At 36.4% G+C, this 19,083-nt stretch overlaps 1 protein-coding gene across 1 annotated transcript in view; it reads right to left on the bottom strand.

Moving 5' to 3' along the window:
* The window catches only part of PIK3C3 (phosphatidylinositol 3-kinase catalytic subunit type 3), a 142,123-nt gene extending 123,667 nt beyond the window's left edge, over positions 1-18,456 (bottom strand). The window contains exons 1-4 of the mRNA XM_027068875.2: positions 18,293-18,456; positions 14,588-14,776; positions 9,977-10,120; positions 2,794-2,923 (exon numbers count right to left, since the gene is read on the bottom strand). Of these exons, the coding sequence (XP_026924676.1) occupies positions 2,794-2,923; positions 9,977-10,120; positions 14,588-14,776; positions 18,293-18,360 (531 nt within the window). The 5' untranslated portion in view covers positions 18,361-18,456. The remainder of the gene's footprint in view (positions 1-2,793; positions 2,924-9,976; positions 10,121-14,587; positions 14,777-18,292) is intronic.
* Between the last annotated feature and the right edge of the window lie 627 nt (positions 18,457-19,083).

The following is a 19,083-nucleotide window of genomic DNA, read 5'->3' as shown; positions in this document are numbered from 1 at the left end:
TTTTCTGTATCCCATGTAAAAATGCAAACAAAACCTCAGAATGAGTGGCTGAATTAGAAATTAAATTCTAATTATGGGGGGAGGGAAGCTGACAACAGTAATTTGCTTAAAAAGCTTACGAGGAAACCATGACATACATCACTTTTCCATAAAAGAGCAATACAAAAATCACAGAATGAACTTGACAATGAAAATTTTATGTTGAAGAACAAAGCAAACCCAATGCAAGTACTTATTCTTGATAATTAATATTTCTTCCATATGTAGGTTGAGACAACAAGCTGTAAAATGCTTGGCATGAAAACTTTCTCCAGACACTAAAGAGTTATCCACACGAACAAGATTGCAAAGGAAATTTACATGTAAGAATTAAAAGAGAGTCTCTTAATAAAAGAATTGTAAAAGGATCTTTAAGCAGTATCTAGCATAGCGCTTTGTGAACAAACATTCATCACATAAGATACATTGTTGTGAGTTAAACACAGAATTGAACCTACCTTTTTTCCTAAATGAAAACACTACATTAAAACAATATTTTGGCACAAAAACAGACAGACCAATGAAACAGAATAGAGAACCCAGAAAAGGACTGACAGACGTATGGCCAACTCATCTTTGACACAGCAGGAAAGAATAGCCAATGGAATAAAGATATTCTCTTCAGCCAGTGGTGCTGGGAAAACTGGACAGTGACATGCAGAAGAATGAACCTGGACCACTTTCTTACACCATACGCAAAAATAAACTCAAAATGTATGAAAGACCTAAATTAAACAGGAAGCCATCAAAATCCTCGAGGAGAAAGCAGGCAAAAACCTCTTTGATCTTGGCCACAGCAACTTCTTACTCAACACGTCTCCAGAGGCAAGGGAAATAAAAGCAAAAATGAACTATTGGGACCTCATCAAAATAAAAAGCTTCTGTACAGCGAAGGAAACAAATAGCAAAATGGAAAGACAACTGACGGAATGGGAGAAGATATTTGCAAATGAAATATCAGATAAAGGGTTAGTATCCAAAATCTATAAGGAACTTATCAAACTCAACACCCAAAAAACAAATAATCCGGTGAAGAAATACGCAAAAGACATGAATAGACACTTCTCCAAAGAAGACATCCACATGGCCAACCGACACATGAAAAAATGATCAAATCACTCTCATCATCAGGGAAATACAAATCAAAACCACAATGAGAAACCACCTCACACCTGTCAGAATGGCTAACATTAACAACTGAGGCAACAACAGATGCTGGCGAGGATGTGGAAAAAGAGGATCTCTTTTGCATTGCTGGTGGGAATGCAAACTGGTGCAGCCACTCTGGAAAACAGTATGAAGGTTCCTCAAAAAATTAAAAGTAGAACTACCCTATGACCCAGCAATTGCACTATTAGGTATTTATCCAAGGGATACAGGTATGCTGTTTCGAAGGGGCACGTGCACCCCAATGTTTCTAGCAGCACTATCAACAACAGCCAAAGTATGGAAAGAGCCCAAATGCCCATCGATGGATGAATGGATAAAGATGTGGTATATATATACAATGGAGTATTACTCGGCAATCAGAAAGAATGAAATCTTGCCATTTGCAACTGCGTGGATGGAACTACAGGGTATTATGCTAAGCGAATTAGGGAAAGACAAATATCATATGACTTTACTCATATGAGGACTTTAAGACACAGAACAGATGAACACACGGGAAGGGAAGCATAAATAATATAAAAACAGGGAAGGGGACAAGACATAAGAGATTCTTAAATATGGAGAACAAACAGAGGGTTAGTGGAGGGGTTGTGGGAGGTGGGGGATGGGCTAAATGGGTAAAGGGGCATTAAGGACTCTACTCCTGAAATCATTGTTGCACTATATGCTAACTAATTTGGATGTAAATTAAAAATAATAATAATAATAATAATAATAAATAAATAAATGAAGCATTTTTTAAATTAAAAGGTAGTAATTCAGTCTGCTTACAAAAAAAAGAGACAGGTGAGGTGTGAGAGCCATTTAGACCAGCTAGTAATACAAGGAATCTTTACCTCCAAGCAAGCAATGTAAGAATCTGTAGCATGTAACACCTGCATCTTTAAGACTATATCACCAAAAAAAAGTGGTTATCTTGAAAATATCACCAAAAGCTCCACAGTTTCAAATCTGACAGAATTCAAACACAAAGGGCTATGTATTATATAATTCAATTTTTTGAAACGTCCAGAATAGGAAAATCCACAGAAATAAAAAGTAGATCAGTAGTTGCCAGGAACCAAAGAGCAGAGGGAACGGGGATTGACCACTAATAGGTACAGTGCATGGTGACATATTTGATGAAAATGTTCTAAAATTAAATAGTAGTGTGACTACATATTCAACTTTTAGTGAATTTACTAAAAGCAACTCAATTATACATTCTCTAAGGGTGAATTTTATGGTATGTGAACTATTATTTCAATAATATTCTTATTAAAAATTAAAATAGGGGCACCTGGGTGGCTCAGTGAGTTAATCAAGACTCAGTCAGATTCTTGATTTCAGCTCAGGTCATGGTTCCTGAGTTTGAGCTCCATGTCAGCTCTGCGCTGACAGTGCAGAACCTACTTGTGATCCTCTTTCCCTCTCTCTCTCCCCCTCCCCTACTTTCCCTCCATCCCTCTCATTCTCTCTCTCTCAAAATAAATAAACTTAAAAAAATTAAATTTAAATTAAAAAATAATCGGACAAGTCATAATGTCATTTGTACTATAGTAGACACATTCAGAACTTTCCACCTGATCCAAATTTCTTGTTTACCTTGGCAAGGCGGCTCATCTGATCTTCTGAGAGAGTACTGCTTGTTCTGCCAGGAGTTTTTGTGGGTTCTGATCCATCTGCTTCTACATTAGGCCAGACTTTCAAGTCGTGCATCCCTTGGCGAAACATGCTAGGCGAAAAGATAGTGTTCAGGGTAGAAGTAAATTAATGCAGTTCATTATAGGACATTTAGGTTCCTAAAACAGAGAGAATTCCACACAGGAAAATGCATGTCTGTCTTGCCAAGCCTGAAACCTCCAGTGGGTTGTAAAGCAATTAACTAAGCAACTAAAATCCATGTTAACACTGTTTTTTTACATGCCATTCTTTTCCCTTCCACACAGAACTATTACAGAAATCCTACAAGCAGAGTAGAAATAGAAAGTTCCGTAATGGACCACACTCACATTTCATCATTTCAGTGGAGATCTGAGAAATAACAGAGACCAAATTCCTATCAAATAAAAGAATGTCACATTTATAATAACTGAAACCAAATTTAAATGAATACATAACTCTCTACTTTAAGTGACAATTCAGCACAGTAGAAGGTGAAGTCAAAATGCTGGGATCTGAATCCCAGCAGTGCCATCAACTATTACCTACATGACCTTGGGTATATTACCCAACCTCTATGTCTCAGTTTTCTCATCTATAAAATAAGATTATAAAGAGTACCTGTATCTCAGAGTTGTTAGAAAAATTAAATAGATCGGTAGAAGTAAGAAGTACTTAGAACCGTGCCTGCCACACAGGAAGTATTCAATAAATGTTAGCTATTATCAGCCTTTCACTAGGTATCATGATTTCTCTATCTTCTTTTGCACAAGAGATAGGTCTAAAACAGAATACAAATGCTGATTCGTATAAGAAAAAAAATCCCATGTCTATGAATCAAGAGATTTAACATACAGCCAAAATTCAATCTGAGGATGGTGAGATCCTGCTTTATAGTGAAAAACTATATATATGATTATTGATGGCCAAATTTCCTTCAAAAGCTACCAAGAAGATCTAGAGAAAAGGTTGAGCAAAGTCATAAAGGAGATTTAGACAACTGTTTTTTAAATATGTTACTATTAAGTGTCTGAGTGTTTTTTCAGGGAAGGATTAGAGATGTCCTTCTGTTAGTGTGTTCTCTTTTTTCTTAAGTGTTGTTGTTGTTGTTGTTGTTTTTTAAACAAGACCTTTCAAACAATATAAAGTCTATCAAACAGCATCCTCCCAAAGCTCAAAGAGCAAGCTGATGACTGCAATGGAAAAAAATAAGACTGGAAGTGAGTAGGCAAGTCCAAAGCATTTTGCACACTCTCACATTTAATAATTTTTTTTAAAATAAAGTACATTATGGGGTGCCTGGGTGGCTTCAGTCAGTTAAGCGTTGGACTTTGGCTCAGGTCATGATCTCACGGTTAATGAGTTCAAGCCTCGAGTCAGGCTCTGTGCTGACAGCTCAGAACCTGGAGCCTGCTTCAGATTCTGTGTCTCCCTCTCTCTCTGCCCCTCCCCCACTGATGCTCTGCCTCTCAAAAATTAATAAACGTTAAAAAAAATTTTAATAAAGTACATTACATATATTGATACAGCATTTTTCCATCTTTAAAAACATTATACTTAACTATAAAAGGCTTACATAAAATTTTTAAGCCATTTATTATCATGTTCTGACTAATGGAAAATTTCTTCACAGATTTTTCCCAGATAATAAAGAGGATTTTCATTGATTCTGTAATGTATATAAGCAATGATGCCATGAACAATGAGAATGGAATGATAAACGATAGCTACAAGCTCATGAGCACAGTAAGACTAAGGTATAACCATACTTGTTACAAGGTCTTTAAGGCTGGCAATAAACAGGTGGCACCCAGCAGCCATGCAAAAGCTTACCTTAGAGGCCCCCCAAAAATGCACTGATTAGTTGTAAAGAATAAAAATTCTCAAGATTTATCTACCATATTAAAGATCAAAAAGTTATATTACAAAAAAAGCACATATGCCAGCCTTTTATAAAGTTCACTTTCTTTCAAATCAGGTATAGATTCAATATCAAGCAGACCTGCTTAGTCTCTAAGAAACTGGGTACAGTGAAGCAATAATGCCACTTTAAATGAATATCCTTACATGTACCTTGAGAAACAGCAGAAGGCCTGCCTTCCTTCTCTCTACCTCTGTATCCCCCAGTGAATACTGTGACTGGCTGAATGTAACTAAATCAAAAATAAGTACATTTGGCAGGAAGTCAGTTTACTAAATGATTTAGGTGCCTTGGGATGAATCTGGAGAGAAGATTTAAGGATACGGGACGTGGAGGGAAGGGGTGATGCCAAGTGACTCAAATGATCAAGTGAACATATTACTTTCTTTTGACACTAATGGAACCTTTGCAGAGAGTTACACAGCCTCCAGGTGGCAAGCCAAAAGATGCTCAGAGCATCATGTCCACTTGGGAAATTAAGCCAAACAGGCAAGACAAAAGACACAGCATAGCAGGATCTCCTTCGGACTCCAGCAGAGGCCCCAGCAACAGCTGCTGCTGACGTTCCAGCTCCCAGTGCCAAGCCACTATCGCAGCCACTGCCCTGACTTTCAAATTCACATGTGGAAAAACATCTGCACGAGAAATCTGCAGCCTGCTTATGGTTCTCTGCCAATTCAATCTAATGATCAATCCGTTTTTTAGCTACTTAGAAATCTCACCAGCTAAACTTTCAAAATGAGGACAATTAGTCATTCTGGCTGTATCTTAAGAGATGAGTCTTTCAATTATTAATTATACTATTCTCCAAGAAGCACTGCTTCACACAGACTCAAGTAAACAAAACAGACATTAGCAAATACCAAGAGTTGACAGTCACAAGGTTCCCAATATTATAAGACAACTATCACATGCTTTGAAGACCACTTCTTAAAAACTAAGTCCATACCAGCCCTACTTAGGGGAAAAGGTGAGGAGCAACTGGGGTTATGTAATGGTTCAAGAAACATCTGAGGAAACTACAGTCTAAAGCAGTTTCCTTAAATCACAAAAACCGTGGTGGCACGTGACATGATTTTTAACGGTAGGAAGGAAAAAAAAAAAAAAAAACAACTGCAGCAGCTTCCTGCTGAGGCCACCCAAAAGATGGATGCCACTCTCTCTGCCGAAATGTCAGCAGCAGCATGCAGAGAAGCAGCTGTGACCCCGCAGTACTAGCGGAGGTGTGTACCCTGCCACAACACCTGAACATCCTGAGCAGTCACACACAAAGCTGCACACAGTCTAGTACCGTGCCAGGAGACGCCTGGGCTTACATGCAGCACAACCCAGTTCATCTCAAGGAAAGGCCCCAAGACACACAGAGAAAAAGGACTTATTTCAATTTCATAAAGTTTCTTATGCTTCCTTTTTCTGAGGTGAAGGTCAGGATAAATGTCAACCTAGAGGGAACAGGAGGAGATGATCCACCTTTTCTTTATTCCTTCCCCACTGTTCAAAGTATCAGAGAAACCTCTATTGAAATCTGATGTTATCATTTGGCTAACTGATATACAACCACATAGGAGCTATGTGTTTTGTTTTTGGTTTTGTTTTTGTTTTAAAAGTGAGCCAATTCAGATAATCAAGTACAGAGATACTCAGTACAGAGATAAGGCAGGAATTCGGAAAGTAATAAGTCAACCAGTCCTATTTGAGAAACCCTGCTCTAAGTGAGGGAGTTGCACAGAGTCGGTACCAATCTCCAACACGTTTTATTTTCACCTGACACCTCATGTGTTCAGGACATGGATGGGCAGCATGACCTAATGTCCAGTTAAGAGTTATGAAAAAACAGAGGACTCTCCAAGATTCAAAGTCTTAATTTACTTAATATCAGGAAAACGAATTGAAGTTGAACTCCCACCTATTGCTACCACTACCTTCATGGAAATATTTGGGGTTTAATTACTCCTTAAAGTACAACAAATACTACTGACTCATGTTTCAGGCACATTTCCATCATGGTTTGGATGAGAGGTAAAGGAATGCTTCCTTTACTGGGGTTCATACAGAAATACAAATCAAGCAGGCAACAGGATGAAAGAAACTTTGAAAACAACTGCTGGCATAAGTTCTACAAGTCGACTATTATAAAAAGGTTAATGCAGTGTTTCCCAAAATGTTGATCCATAGGCCACAGCATCACTCGGGATCCTGCTTACTACAAATGCCGAATCTTGGGCCCCATGACACTCTCACTAAATTAGTGAGAACACAGGAAGATGACTGTCTAGTGAGCTTACCAGATGCTTCTTATTCATAGGTTGATTACTACTGACTTCATGTACTTTTCAAAAACTTGCCAAAAGTCAAGTAAAACTGGGTCACAAATGTTAATTTGAGAAAGAAAGAGTTTGTTTGGCTTTAGGCAGTTCATTTTACTGCACTTCTGTGGAAATTTCAGTTGTCTCATACTTACTGTCTAGTCCAATTGTCTCCTGAAACTATATCCTAAGGTCATCTAAATGCAGAGGTGTGCTTTTATGACAAAACCTCCAGCTGATTTTCCAAAAGGGAAACCACTTATAAAGAGGTCAAGAGGAAAAACCAAGAGGTGTATCTGTTGTTTCTCAAGAACATTTAACCACTAACTACACAGCAAGAGTAATAAACTGTTGTGCACTTTTTTACTGTGTGGCAAACCCCACCCTAGTAGAGAACAGCAAAAAGGAACAGACACTCTGGAAAAGGAACAATACTGACTTAGTGACATGTCCATTCTAATGTAACATGCTATTTTAACCAAATTATATGTAATGTGTCAGACTATGTCTAAATTTGTTCTTTCATGAATTTCAGTAATAAATATCTCTTTAATAATTACATCAAACAAAAATACCTTCACATTATTAAGCAACCAAAGTATTCTAAATGAAATTACATCTAGATTTTGTTCATGAGTTGAAGGCTTTCTAACACACCCTATCCCTGGATGGCAAAATTCAATATTACAAAGGTGTCAATTTTCTCCTTTAATTAACATATCTAATTCAATACAATTTCCTAACAAAATAACAGTGAGTTTTTTTATTTGAAGAAATAATAAAAAGTTTATCTAACAAACAGAATATCCAGAGAAATTATAAAAAGGCAAATAAGGAAAATGCTCCCCATCTAATATTAAAACATTTTATAATAGTATTCAAGACTAACAGAATAGTTCAGAAATAATGTTGAAGCTAATATTTACTGAACACTTATTAAGTTAATTATGTGTCTTCAGTAATTTATCATCATAAACTACTCTATAAGATAAATATTGTTATATCATTTTAGAGATGAGGAAACTGAGGCAGCAGGATATTAAATAACTTGCCCAAGGGTACAAAGATAATAAACAAATGAGCCAGGATTTGAACCCAGATAATCTGGTTCTCCATGCTGCATCCCTAACCACCACCGTATGATATACTACACTGTTTCTCTTAGACTTCAATATGTGATGAACTGAATATATAAGGGTATCATTTCAAAACATTTGGAAACAAAGGCCAATTTAATAAATAGTGTTAAGACAAATAAGTAGCCATTTGTCAGTCTTCTGTTTTTTTTTTTTTAAGTTGATTCTCAATACATCACCCCTTTCAGAAAGTGATTTTAGATGAATCAAAGACTTAAATAAGAATAAAAATCATAAGAGGAAATCTCTTTTAAAATTAGAAAAGGACTTTCTAAAACAATTCACAACCCATAAAAATAAAAGCTGATCAACATGATAATTTAAGGTCCATGAACAGCAAGCAAACAAATAAATATATACTAATTCAAAAAAAGTCGAACAGGAAACACAGTATTTGTAACATGTAACATGCAAATGGCTAATTTCATTAATCTACAAATAACACCTATACATTAGTAAGAAAACTGACAACTCAGAAAGCAGAATTTTATGGCATGTGAATTATATTTCACTTTTTGAAAAAATAGGTGGACATCAAAAAGCAATTCACAGAAACATACACAAACAGTAAACGAACATATCAAAATATGACCATCTTCGTTTAAATTTAATGATGTGCAAGTTAATTCAGGCAATAACATTATCCGACTTTAAAATCAACACAAATTAATAAGTCTGATAATACCTACGTTAAGTTCTCTACATATTTTGCACTGAAAAGAAGTAGGGTTTCAGAGATTCCAGTTCGGGGATGAGAAACTGCCCAATTAGCCTGAAATAGTGTGTCAACCAGACAGCAAAGAAGGTACGAATGACTACTGGAGTACTGTCACAGAACCAGGGAGGGGATAAGCTTGAAGGAACTATTACTGACCAAAAATGGGAGTGTTTGAACACTGTGAAGACTAAAGACAGAAATTAATTAAAACATTTCAAAAATGTTTAAGACTAAAAGTTAATGACAAAACTTAAAAACAAAAAGGAAAAAAAAAAACTCCATCATCAAATAGACAAGTTATCAGAACACCAACTCATTCTTAAAATTGGTAAAGGAGAAAAAAGTCAACATTCATCTGCCTTTCCTATATAAACAGTGTACCGAGATAACTCAATACCTGATGAAAGACCACGTTCTTTAGAGGAAAACCCCAATTAATAAACACAGAAAAGAATAATAGAATATCACCAATTCTCTAAAGATAGTGATCCTTCTGTTCCAGGAGAAAAAAGAAGAAAAAATACCTTTCAGGATTATGCTTTTGTTGTTGTTGTTGTTGTTATTGTTTTACAACAAACTTCTATTATCTGTAAATGTTTAAAAACTGAGTTGACACCTTTTCAATGATATAGTCACAGTGATGTAATCACTGTCATTATTAGCAATGCTTTTTAACTCTGCTTATTGCCCTGTCACTACTTTGAGAAAGCAAAAAAAAATGCTTTAACAATGCAATTACAGTATACACCAAAGAGCCTCTTTTTCTAGCAAGATTCGAATTTCTAATGACTATTTTCAAATAGAAATCATATTACCAATCACTAATTGTATAGTAACTGAAGTTGTGTTTCTTAATTAATCTACCTGCATATCCCATAGGAAATTTGTGTCAAATTCAGTCTCAAGAATAAAGGAATCATGTATACCAAATATGTTTTTGCTTCATAGGACACAGAGCACCAGAGTGGGTATAAACTATTAAAGCTCTCCCAAAAAGAAAAGCTCTCCCAACATTCCTAAAAGATCAGAAGAAAAGAATGCTTACCCATATTTTCCAAAGAGCGAAACCGTTGTTCCTCCCACAGGCACTGCCTTCCCTGGTCCATACACATCCCATATAGTGAGGGCCACTTGGGCATTCCTGGGCAGGTCTGGGTATTTTACAGGCAGTTTTAGCCATTCATTCCAGCTATAGAAATAAAGTCAACATAAACATAAAGCTAAGGAAATAAAGTGTGTGTGTGTGTGTGTGTGTGTGTGTGTGTGTGTGTGTGTGTAAACTTCCTTTTAAATTAACAAACCATACTTTTGTATGATTTGTCCAGAGAAAATGTTCCAAAAGATTAGGTTGGTACTACAAAAAATGTGACACTTACCTCGATTCTGATGGAGGCAACTTCAATTTTAAATATAGAACACATGAAAAAAAAAATAATGAAAAGCCAAGCTCATGAAAATTTACACTGGTATTCTTTAATCAAGAAATTCACATAATATCACTAAGACACAGGAAAGTGATAATGGCTAATAAAAATCTGGTAAAACACAAGCATGTTAGATCCAAACTTGTTTTGAATGTAAGTATGATTATCTATAAGCATTTTCCAGAACACAGTTTTTACATTATAAAGAGAAAAAAAAGAATTATTCAAAATGCTGCTGAGGATAGTATGGTCCCATATTATACAAGAGTACCTAAACAAAGGAGAAAAAAACAACCAAAACCCTAAAGAGGTCAAAGTAGACTATCTACTACCACCCTAACATGAAGAAGTTACCAGACTGCTCTGGACAAACATATGACAATTTTTTACATATTTTTCTGTTCCTCAAGTTATTTCATCAATACTGATAATGCAAAGCTATCAGGTGTCAAATTTTTAAAGCATACCTGTATATATTATTTCACTAAAGAATGTTCATGCTTAATAATTTAGTAATGATAACACAGCTCTTTTTTTTATTTCTATTTATCCCTGCAAATTTTCTTCTGCATTCAAACTTCATACTGTATCTATTTGACAATTTCAACTCCCTTAAACAACAGATGGCTTTTAAAATCCCAAAAGAAAATTATGCAAACAATACACAAACTAATACCCAGAAGACACACAGAACTGTTTCTCTCTGTTTACTCAGAAGTACTCTGTTTACTCAAAATTATTATCAAAGGGGCATATCCCAGTCTAGGTCAAATACATCTGCATCAGTAAGAAATTGAACAGAATTTTCAAAAACGTAAAGGGTAAATCATTTATGCCCACCATATAAATTCAAGGACCTACAGGAAAATTAGACATGACTACCAATTTAAAGGAGAATCAAAAGTTATTAAATCCTTTTCTTCTATGAAGAACTTAAAAAAATAAATCATCTCTCAAAAAAGCCTTTCTCAAAAAAGCCATTCTTCACTAGATAAACTTCAGGAACTAAATGAATTTATTTAATTACTGTACACAGGTGGGTCTGACTGAAAGGGTAAATACTAAGCAGTATCATCTTGTGCCAAGGAAAAAAAAACACAAAAATTAACTAATACAGGCTAAAGACAGAAAAATCAACAACAATATCCAAAATGAACTATGGAAATTCTCACTTCTATATTCTGTCCTTTGACTAAAAAACAATATCTATGACCACACAATCATCTGCCTCAAACTTGTCATCTAAAAACACACCCCCACACCTTTTTAAAATCAAATTAACTATACTGTAACCTGTTTTATATACTGGACTGCTGCAGAAGAGTTCTTTTGAAGAAAATCAATCTGCAGATATATGATTTCAAAACTCTAGATTTTCCAGAAATTATGGAAAGATCTGATCAGATATCAAGAAGATATAAATTCTGAACCCCATTTTGTTCTCTCCCTCTTAGCACATCAGGCCTTCCACACGCCCCAACCCTCACTGAGCTAGAGACTAAATCTAGTTGGCAACTTTCAAAACATTTCAATATTCTGAAGCCTGATTCTGCATGGCTGGATTCTCACCACCCCACATACGACTGTACTAACCTTCTTGTCTGACCAGTGCACTCCTAAATCCTACTTTTGTCATGTCTTAATTATATTAGATTATCAGTCTGTTTCTGTCTCTAAAGTCATGTTATATCCTTTATGGGACAGGAGAGAATATAAATTAAAAAAAAAAAAAGATTTAAACCACTTGCCTACAGAATAATACTTACATATAAAACATGGAAATCTGCAATATTCCACACAAATGACAACTCTATTTAAATGTAACTAAAGTACAAGATTCCCCACTATGGACAGGATAGAATAGGAGAAGACAGAATAGACTTGGGTAAATTTTGGATGAATCCTTACTATTTGAACTCTCACAACTCACTATCAGAATCTCAAAAATCAGATTCAGATCATTAGGAATCTCAACTATCCAAAAATACGGTCTAAACTAAGGAAATGCCAAATTTTGCTTTTACAGTATAATTTATTTTTCCTAAGTTTACACTATTTCTTTTTTAAGTGTATAGAAGGTGACTGTGAAAAGTTTGCCCTCAAGCATTTTAGGAGGGCAATTTTTGGTTTGATAAACTGTAAAAAATTCACCTCTTAAATACCAAAGAGCAGGGTGTACAAAATCTACAAATGTCTTCCCCCTGAGCCAAAAGAATATATTTAAAAGAAACAAATAAACCAAACAAAAAGCCTATCCTCATATTAACCCAACATGAGGTATTTTCTCACCCTATCTCCTACACAGATGTGTTGAACCTTTCAATTAAAAGAAGCCACTTTAATTATTCTGCAGTACTTACTTGTGTAGTAAGCACTTACTTGTGTAGTCACAATTTTAAAAATATAAAAAAAATTCAAACTTCGGGACAGCGAATATGGCAGTCTTTATATCTTTCAACAATACATAACACATAACAAATGAAGAAAGGAGTTGGCAAATGGGAAGAGAAAAGATTTGAATCTCCCTGTAACTGGGAATATGCTTTTTCTCTAATTTTCTTTATTGCCAAGGCATGAAGCAAAACCACTATACAATTTCCATCACCAAGAAAAGTGGAACTCACCATAAATGTTGATGGTCTAAAACTAATTTGTAGTTTTGAAGTCTTTTTTGAAGTTATAAGCCACCTCAAAAAATCTAATAAAAGCTTTGAGCTCTGTCCTTGTAAAAATGCACAAGATACAAAATTCTGCATACAATTTCAGGTTTTTGCACATTTCCTGATTCCAGTTTAAAAACCTGATATAATTAAGGAATCCTGGTCCATTGCTTTAGATGTAATTATGTATTATAATTATGTATTGCAGTTTTGTTTAACAAAAGAAATACACAAAGGGATGCCTGGGTGGCTCAGTCAGTTAAGCATCAGACTCTTGATTTCAGTTCAGGTCATGATCTCAGTGAGATCGAGCCCTGAGTCGGGGTCCACGTTAGGCGTGGAGCCTGCTCAAGATTCTCCATCTCCCTCTGTCCTTCCCCCTGCATGTACATATTCTCTCTCAAAAAAAATAACAAAAACAAAAACAAAAAACAAATACACAGAAACACAGAATGATAAAATATTTGGAATATGCTTTAAAATAACTGGATATAGATGAAACACGATTGGCTTTGATTTAGTAATTATCAAAGCCAGGTGATAAAGTCTTGGAAGTTCAATGTATTATTCTCTCTACATTTGCAGGTTTGAAATTTTCCAAAATAACAAGTATATACATATATATATACTTGAGTGTGTTTGTGTTTATAGCTATCCACAAAAGGACTACTAAAGAAATTACACTATTAAAATAGTTGGTTTCAACGAAGCCAGATCACTAGAGCTCAGACTTCTGCTCTCTGAAAAAACCCTTCTCAACCTACTAGACCACACTTGGTAAACACAGGGCTGTACCCTCAACCTGGTAGTCCATTTGGTCACACCTTTTTTTCATTAACACTGTGGGCATAAGCTTTTTCCTTAAGAGGCACATAACCTGTGAATCCTGCAGAGAGCCTACCAGGGTGCTGAATAACCCTCATGGGTAGAGCAACAAAACTGCACCACATCATCTATCAAATAAGAGGAGACAAGAGTTTGATTTCAGGACCCACAACAGTGTTCTGGAAAAACAGGAACTTCATGTTCACTAGATTTACCTTGCAACCCAACAATGGTCTGCTAATGTACCATGCTCAATAAACCATGAACTTTTTTTTAAGTTAGCTTCATATTTAAAATAATAATAAAAATCTGATCCGAACAGATGACAACAGATCTCTCTCTCTGAAAATCTGAGCTACAAACATCAGGTTGGACAACATTTCAGACAATCCAGAAGTGTTCATGTGTTCAGGGAGTAGAGTGGTAGAAAATTTAAAGATGTTACACATGTATTTTTGGTTTGGCTCATTTTGTGAATCAGTCAAGTACTTATAAAAATACACCAATATATTGAATACAAACACAAATTCACTTCTACCTAAATTGCGCTTACAATATTACTATATATAATATTTTATTCCATCTGAGGAGGCTACTGCTTTAAACTATTAGATCAATGCTTACAGGTATTAGGTACAAAATTTTTTTTTAAATTTCCTCTTTAATCCCTACCAAATCATTTTTGCCACATTTATAAAGAAATAGAAGAATAGTCTGGAACCCACAATATGCAAGACACCAACTTACTTCCATCTTGTACTAAATGCTTTGTAGGATGTTCTCACTGGCAAGGCCAGAGGCTTCCCTTCTGCAAAAACTTGACAAGTAACATAAAGATCTGAGCATGTCTCCTGGTACAGCCCTGAAAACTTCAACATTGGGTCTTCTAGAACAGCTTTATAACTCTTTTGTTCTCTCTTCCCTTCCAAACTTCCTCTGAAAGTATAAGAATAATAATGTTTATAGACATTTTAAACATATACACAACATACACCAAAAATAGTTTATGTTTGTATCACGGTAATCTTACCTCAACATTTTCCTGTATATAAAATTAAAGCCACTTTTACATCTTATAAAGGGCTCTTAAAATCCCAACATACCTAAAATCATTCTAATCTTCATCAACATATTTCTCTATTTTACGCTTTTACTTTATTTTATATTCTGTTATCATCTCTTGATCTACCTTCTAGACATCACCAGCTTTCCAGGCCTTAGTTTCACTTAATTTCAAGCTGAGAACTTGTTCATGTATTCATTCAACAAACATTCACTGTGCTGGGCACAGACGTCCAAAAATGAAAGATGAGATAAATAATAAATAAAGTCTTTGCTTCCACTTACTTGTAACTGTATATTCTTTTATTACTCTTTTAATTTTTGTTACTATGTATTATTACTTATATATGTTTATATATATATTATTATATATATTATCATTATATATATAATGTAACTTATAATATTATCTGATCACATTAAATTAAAAAAACACAGTGAGAAATCATAAAAGAGGGGCGCCTGGGTGGCTCAGTCAGTTAAGCGTCCAACTTCAGCTCAGGTCATGACCTCACGGTCTGTGAGTTAGAGCCTCAAGTCAGGTTCTATGCCAACGATTCAGAGCCTGGAGCCTGCTTCAGATTTTGTGTCTCCCTCTCTCTCCGCCCCTTCCCTGCTTGCATTCTCTCTCTCTCAAAATATAAAATAAATCTATTTTATTTTAAAATAAAATAAAAACAAGGCGCCTCGGTGGCTCAGACGGTTGAGCATCCAACTTCAACTCAGGTCATGATCTCGCGGTTCATGAGTTTGAGCCCCACGTCGGGCTCTGTGTTAACAGCGTGGAGCCTGGAGCCTGCCTCAGATTCTGTATCTCCCTCTATCTGTCCCTCCGCCGCTCATGCTCTGTCTCTCGCATTGTCTCAAAAATAAATAAACATTAAAAAAAATTTTTTTAATAAAATAAAAACAAAAAAATTTTTTTAAAAAGAAGTCATAAAAGATACGTACAGACATTAAAAAAGAGGTGGGAATATTGCTTGGACAAGATTATGTCAAATATTGTGCCTGGCATTTTATAAACTCTATTACTTTTCACTCTTTTCTCATTTTATAAATAATGAAGCAGAGACTCAGAGATCAAGCTTATTGTTCACAAAGTAACAGAGCTGAGAATAGAAACAAGGGCAGAAGAGGCCAAAGTCAGCCAATGTCCTTCAAAGACATTTGAAGAAAGATAACTCAAAGAGTCTCTGGAACACCTAACCTTGCTTGGGAGCAAGAGTTTAGCATCCCAGACAGATGTCTGAAATGAGCCTGAACAATATATGGCGATGAGAACCAAAAGGTAAGGAGTCATCCCAGAAGAACAGATAACCATATATAGAGGCAAAGAGGCAAGATGGTAGGCTTAGGGAACTACAAGTTGTTTGGTATAGCTAAAGCATAAAGCTCATGTGGCAAAGAAGCTAGAGATGAGAATGAAAAGTAGGTATAAAATGAAGCTAGGTAGATACCATATTCAGCACAGCGCCTGACACAAAGTGAACGTTCAAAAATCTGTTAAATGAATGATCTGAAGTGACAGTAATGCAATCAGATTTATACTTTTGGCAGCAGTATAAGAACATAATGGAGAGGAGAGACTGAAGTGTGGATCAAGGATATGAAGCTTGTAGATTCAAGACAATTTGTGAATGATTAAACACAGAAGATAAGAGAGGGGTGTGTGCAGAACTCCAAAGTTTTCTGTCTTAACCAACCTGCTGAATGATGCCAACAATCACGAAAATAAGAGAGACAACATGGGAAGATTAGAGTTAGAGGGGTAGGCTAATGATGTGCCAGTTTCAGACAGCTGCTTTTAAAGTGCTTTGGCACATCCAAAGTGACTATGTCTCTCAGGCAGTTTGATTTCCAATTACAGCGCTAAGAAAAGAGACATCAAAGTGTAACTTGTTATTAAAACTGTAGCAATTAAACTAAAGAACAAACTGAACAAACTGAACTGGAGAAACAAACTGAAGGGGAGAACAAGCTGAATTAAAGAATTCACTATTCTCTGATTATATGATTCTAAGTTGCTACTTCCTGTGCCCCAATAAACAACAATGGCAGTCACAGAAGCTGAAAGACAGTTAGCACTGAATTTTGTCAAACTTCTAATTTATGCTTTATTGTTGCTTCAAAATACCAAGTGTGTAACTGTTAATAACAGGTCAGGGGTTTTTTTTGTGTTTGTTTTTGTTTTGTTTTGTTTCACTTTTCTTCTTTCCTTCTAATATTCAAAAGTTTCAAAAAATTCATTCATATGTCCAAGAAATACTGAGAGGTAGGAGACTGAAGGAAAGCCCTTTACCAAATAATAACAATGCAGTCCTGTATAAACAACTAGTGCCACATGCTGTAGAAATTTCCTGAAATGGGTGTGTAAATGATTTTACAAAAGTATAGTTTGGTTGTTGAATTATTATTTTTACTACCACCACAAGATGGATAGTAAAAGATCTGTCAGAGTCTGAAATAAGTAACTTCTGAAAATAAAAGGAAACAGTCCTTCAAAGGTGCATCTGACAGCTGAGAAAACGTACTCACTGCCTGTATGCAGCCCTTTGCCAGAGGCACATTAGACGAATACTGACTAAACATATTATGAATGATGATATGATTCATAATTTATGATAGCTTTCACATATGAAAATACTTCTATAAGACTGCCCTAAAATGGACATAATTGCCAACTCAGTCCCACCAGTTCCCAGTCTCCGTTCCAGTAAGTAATCTCATCTCAAGCTGTCATGCCCTTGGCCTTTACTTCAACTGTGATGCCCCAAGATTTTCCTGCAAGGCTCTTTTCTCATATCTTCTGGTCCCTTTGCAACTGCCACCGTCACCTCCGAATGACTCCCAACTTCCCTGGCTAAATAATGCCACACGGTCCAAAGATTCAATCTAAGCCTCTATCACCTCCTGTGCTTCTAGTACTGTATCCATGTGCTCATCTTATTCTCAACTACTAGGTCGTTGCCTGTGTCTACCTCTCCATAATTTCTTTAGTCTCCCTTCCACCTGCCAGCCCCGTTCTAAAGACCTTCCAACTATTACCAGCCAGAGGACGACTTAACTGAGACTTGATTCCTTCATCTGTAAAATGTAAAAACCCTCAAAAGGTTGCTGTCAACAGCAAGATGCTTCAAACAAAGTAAAACATCGTGGGACTTTAGAGCAGCCTCCTACCGCTACCCTTCTCCCAGAGACCTAGTCTTCAATCTTTCTTTGACATCGCCCCTCTCCACGCTCCCATTCTCCTCCGCTTCCCTGGCTGCAACCCTCCCTGCCGCCCTACGCAGGCCTTTAGGCTAATAACCATCTTCTCTCCCCCAACCCACAGGCCCCTGCCTCAGCGTCCCCAAGCCCCAGCAATCCCAGTCACTGTCCCGATTCCCTTACATCTTAAGCTGCACGTTGATGTCCAGGTCGCAACTGTAGATGTAGTGAAACTTCTCCGCTTCTCCCATGGCACCCGCGGCAAAGGCAGCACCAACCTCTAGAAACAAGGCGCTGGAAAGACACCGGGACCGAGCAAGCTAAGTCCCACAACACAAGCGCTTCCGGTTCCGCCTCTCACGCCCGCTGCTACCAATCCCTGTCCGGAGCGCGACCCGACGCAGCGGAACTCCCCGCCCAACTTTTCCTTCTGCGCAAGTGCAAAAGTAGCTCACCATATTGCTTAAGGGTAAGTGGGACTCCGGAAACAACCTATCTGGTTACATTCCAGGCTTCCTGTTTTTTTCCTGTTTGAAGAACTTTTTTTCCCCCGTAAGAAAAGAAGCTGGCTTTTGCGCTTGAGCTCCATCTAAAATCAAAACAAAATTCGATTCAAAAAGAATGGTAACAGTCTTCGCTCGCTGTAGGCTAAACAAGGAGCAATTACAAGAATTAGAATTTTGGCAAGTTCAATTTCCAATGGCGTTTCCAAAAATTGTGAATTCAATCCCTAATTTCCTATCTCAAACAAAGATTTTCTCTTTGTGCTATATTTCCTCTGTGTGCTCTTCTTTGTGGAGAAAGGACCAAACAAAGAACAAAGAAACCTGGGTTCCAGTTTGGCACTACCGATATTTATGTTACTTTGGGCAAATCACTTGGTACTTGCTTGCAATGGTAATTTTCACACTCAATTTGGATTTCAAGACAACCCTAGTTAGAACGTGGAAACATCCAGTAACAATCTAGAACTA

Source organism: Acinonyx jubatus, chromosome D3 (assembly GCF_027475565.1).
Source record: "Acinonyx jubatus isolate Ajub_Pintada_27869175 chromosome D3, VMU_Ajub_asm_v1.0, whole genome shotgun sequence".
In the NCBI taxonomy this organism is placed as follows: domain Eukaryota; kingdom Metazoa; phylum Chordata; class Mammalia; order Carnivora; family Felidae; genus Acinonyx; species Acinonyx jubatus.
Note: the sequence above shows the minus strand (reverse complement) of the source record. Positions and strands in the feature narration are given on the sequence as shown.